The 3,725-nt window shown below is 53.3% G+C and overlaps 1 protein-coding gene across 1 annotated transcript in view; it reads left to right on the forward strand.

Annotated features, from left to right (window-relative positions):
- Nucleotides 1–803: 803 nt before the first annotated feature.
- Nucleotides 804–3,725, forward strand: part of CCDC40 (coiled-coil domain containing 40) — a 10,408-nt gene continuing 7,486 nt past the window's right edge. Inside the window, exons 1-5 of the mRNA XM_005430266.3 lie at nt 804–912; nt 1,035–1,195; nt 2,507–2,590; nt 2,672–2,891; nt 3,305–3,462. Coding sequence (XP_005430323.3) covers nt 804–912; nt 1,035–1,195; nt 2,507–2,590; nt 2,672–2,891; nt 3,305–3,462 — 732 coding nt within the window. The remainder of the gene's footprint in view (nt 913–1,034; nt 1,196–2,506; nt 2,591–2,671; nt 2,892–3,304; nt 3,463–3,725) is intronic.

The following is a 3,725-nucleotide window of genomic DNA, read 5'->3' on the forward strand; positions in this document are numbered from 1 at the left end:
CCGCCCCACTGCTCCCCGGATCGCCCGTCTCGTCCCCTCTCCCCTGCCGTCCCGTCCCGGTTCTGTTCTCTCCACCGTGGCCCGGTACTGCCCGGTCCGGTTCCATTGCAGCCCGGCACTGCCCGTTCCCTCCACCACCAGCCCGGTACCGTCCAGCACGGCCCGGTACCTCCACCATGCCCACTCCCGCTGCTCACCCTCTCTTTAAAAAGAAAGAGAGGAAGAAGAACAAGAATAATTAGACTACATGTTGTGGTGGCTGGAAGAATTTCTTTAATAAATCTGTAAGGGATTTTTTAAATAGATGTGAACTAGAAGCACGTGGAACTGTAAGTGGTGTGGAGAAGTTTTGTCAGGATCTTTAGGATCTCAGGGCTTGCTGGGTGACTATTTTTGTAAATGAGATTAAACTTCTAAATTAAATTCTGTGTCCTGTGGCAAGAAATACCACAGCATTAGAATTAAATGCAGATGGCAATGTGCTGCTCTGCTTTTCACCTGTGCAGAGTGCCAGGCCAGGGAAGAATGGCAATGCCCGTGGAGAGTCTGTTCCTCTGGAGGCGCAGGCAGTCGCTGTCCCTGCAGGAGGAGAGCTCTGGCTGCAGGGCTGCTCTGGGCTCTGCACCAGTGGGACACTGTAATTACATTTTGGGAGTGCTGGCTGTAGAGCCAGGCCCTTGTGCTGATCCTTTTGCATTGTTCATGTCCCGTGACAAAAACGAGCAGGTGTGCAGGGGTAAATAGAGTTAGATGGAAAAGGTGGTTTATATTTCATGAAAAATCCCCTGAGCCTTTCCCAGCCAATGCAGAATGTGACCAACCTTTGTCCCCCTGCCCAGGGTGACATGGAGCAGCCAGGCCCAGGTGGAGGAGCCTCTCCCCCTCCCTCGGGAGCACCTGCAGCCGAGCCAGGTACCCCCAGTGGCTGTGCCACAGCTCTGCTGTGTCCTGTGTGGTCACTGTTAACCCGGCCAGAGGCACAATGCTGTGAAACCTGATGCTGTGCTTTGCCTTTTTCCTTCTCTGTGGCCCAGGGAGTGGAGCAGGACCCAGCTCTCACCATGCAGGGCCGAGCTCTGAGCTCCCCGGTGGCCATGGCAGCCAAAGGAGGGAGCGGGCAGCCGAGGAGCCCGAGAGGAGAAAACGGAGGCTGAAAAAAGGAGAAACAGAGCTGCTCGTCCTGGACCCAGAACATGTGAGGAGGATTCAAATCTTGCTGTTCTTTGCAGGGCTGGTGTTTGTGTTTCTCTGACGTGTGTGAGGTGAGCTGTGAGCAGTGGCTGCACTGTGTGTGAAATGTGTGAAAATCAGTTCTGCCAGAGTATTAACTGCTGCCTGTGCCACTCAGTGCTGACCCAGAGGCGCAGACTCAGAAGTGAGCAGTGCAGTGGGATCAGAGGTGAGCAGTGCAGTGGGATCAGAGGTGAGCAGTGCAGTGAACTCAGAGGTGAGCAGTGCAGTGGGATCAGAGGTGAGCAGTGCATTGAGTTCAGAGGTGAGCAGTGCAGTGGGATCAGAGGTGAGCAGTGCAGTGGGATCAGAGGTGAGCAGTGCATTGAGTTCAGAAGTGAGCAGTGCAGTGGGATCAGAGGTGAGCAGTGCAGTGGGATCAGAAGTGAGCAGTGCAGTGGGATCAGAGGTGAGCAGTGCAGTGGGATCAGAGGTGAGCAGTGCAGTGAACTCAGAGGTGAGCAGTGCAGTGGGATCAGAAGTGAGCAGTGCAGTGGGATCAGAGGTGAGCAGTGCAGTGGGATCAGAGGTGAGCAGTGCAGTGAACTCAGAAGTGAGCAGTGCAGTGAGCTCAGAGGTGAGCAGTGCAGTGAACTCAGAAGTGAGCAGTGCACTGGGCTCAGAAGTGAGCAGTGCAGTGGGATCAGAAGTGAGCAGTGCACTGGGCTCAGAAGTGAGCAGTGCAGTGGGATCAGAGGTGAGCAGTGCACTGGGCTCAGAAGTGAGCAGTGCAGTGAACTCAGAAGTGAGCAGTGCAGTGGGATCAGAAGTGAGCAGTGCAGTGGGATCAGAAGTGAGCAGTGCAGTGGGATCAGAGGTGAGCAGTGCAGTGGGATCAGAGGTGAGCAGTGCAGTGAGCTCAGAGGTGAGCAGTGCAGTGGGATCAGAAGTGAGCAGTGCAGTGGGATCAGAGGTGAGCAGTGCAGTGGGATCAGAGGTGAGCAGTGCAGTGAACTCAGAGGTGAGCAGTTCTCTGGGTAAATCTGGCCCCTGCAGTGCCCCTGCAAGAGAAGTCCTTGCAGCAGGGGTGGGTTCTCAGATGTAGCTCTTCTGGCTTGGTTCTGATTTTCAAACATTCTCACTTTTTGGCATCAGCACAAACCCACTCAGTAACATCTCTCACTTGCAGGAGTGTAGCTGAAAAAAGCACACAAGTGTCTGTGGCAGAAATAAGTTGTTTTATTGGGTGGGGGATGTAGCAGTGAGGCTCCTTCAAACCAGGCCATCTATTTACACAAGTATTAGTATTAACAAGCTTTACCACTGTCCTTTACAGCCTCTGATGACAAGATTCCAGGCTGCCCTGAAGAACTACCTCACCAAGCAGATAGAACAAGTGAACCTGGACCTCCATGGAATGGTACCCAGCCCCTCCCTCACCTCCCCACAGCCCCTCCTGCCCAAGCTGCTGGGACACAGCTCCCCCCTCTTGTGTCTGCAGAGAACCGCCATGAAGAGCAGCAAGGAGCAGAGGGAAGAGCTGGGGGTGATCCTGTATGGGGCCCAGCAGCAGCTGGGGCAGCTGGAGGAGGAGCTGGAGAAGAGCCACGAGCGCTGGTGGCAGGCGGCGGCGGCACGGCAGCAGCTCGAGGAGGAGCTGCAGGCCCTCAGGGCTGCTCACAAGGAAATGTGCCACAGCACCGAGGGGGAACGCAAGAAAGGTGACCCTGGCAGTCCTGGCGGTGTTTCCCAATTCTAGGGCTGTGTGGAGAAATTAATTGGAATTTAAGGCGAGCACTGGATTGGAAAACGCAGCAAAATAATTGATCGGGAATAATGCACTCATTGAAAAGTTTCCTGGATTATCCTGGAGTTCTGTGAGCTGGGAGTCCAGGAATTGCTTGCCAGGATCTTTGGTTGTGGAGCTGTACTCCAGAGCTGATGTAAATGTGTGTGCTGGACAGGGCTGGCTATCTGATGTGTGAGAGGTTTGGCTTCAGGAGCTTCTGTATTTCTTTCTTCTTTATATCTGTTTAAGGTGTACCCTACAAACAAACTCCTCTGTCCCTACAAACAAACTCCTCTGTCCCTACAAACAAACTCTCTGTAACTATTTTGCCTCTTGTCCCCCCAGTTTCTACAATGCAGACCCAGATTGAAAACCTGGCCTTGGAGCTCCTCTACGTGCAGAGCATGGACCAGGAGATGCATCACAGGCTTTTACTGATGAAACAGTCAGCAAGGAGGGCTGAGGCAGACAGGATCCAGGCCGAGGTGGAGAAGAAAAAACAGGTACCAAGAAAAGCTGTCTTTGAAATAAATAAATGCAGGTGCCAGCCGTCAGTCCTGGAGGATGTGCCACCTTGTCAGGAAAGGCCAGAGCGATTGAATCATGGAAAATGAGTGGGGATATTTTTCTCAAATAACTGGAAAAAATAATCCAGAGGCTTTTCTGAAAAGGAGGAGAAGCCCTGCCTGCCCCAGGACAGCAACACTGCCCAGAGGGTTTGCAAGCCTCAGGACAGTAAAGCACTCTTCCCTCGAGGAGAAGGGGT

The sequence above is a fragment of the Geospiza fortis genome, unplaced genomic scaffold, assembly GCF_000277835.1.
Source record: "Geospiza fortis unplaced genomic scaffold, GeoFor_1.0 scaffold546, whole genome shotgun sequence".
Lineage (NCBI taxonomy): Eukaryota > Metazoa > Chordata > Aves > Passeriformes > Thraupidae > Geospiza > Geospiza fortis.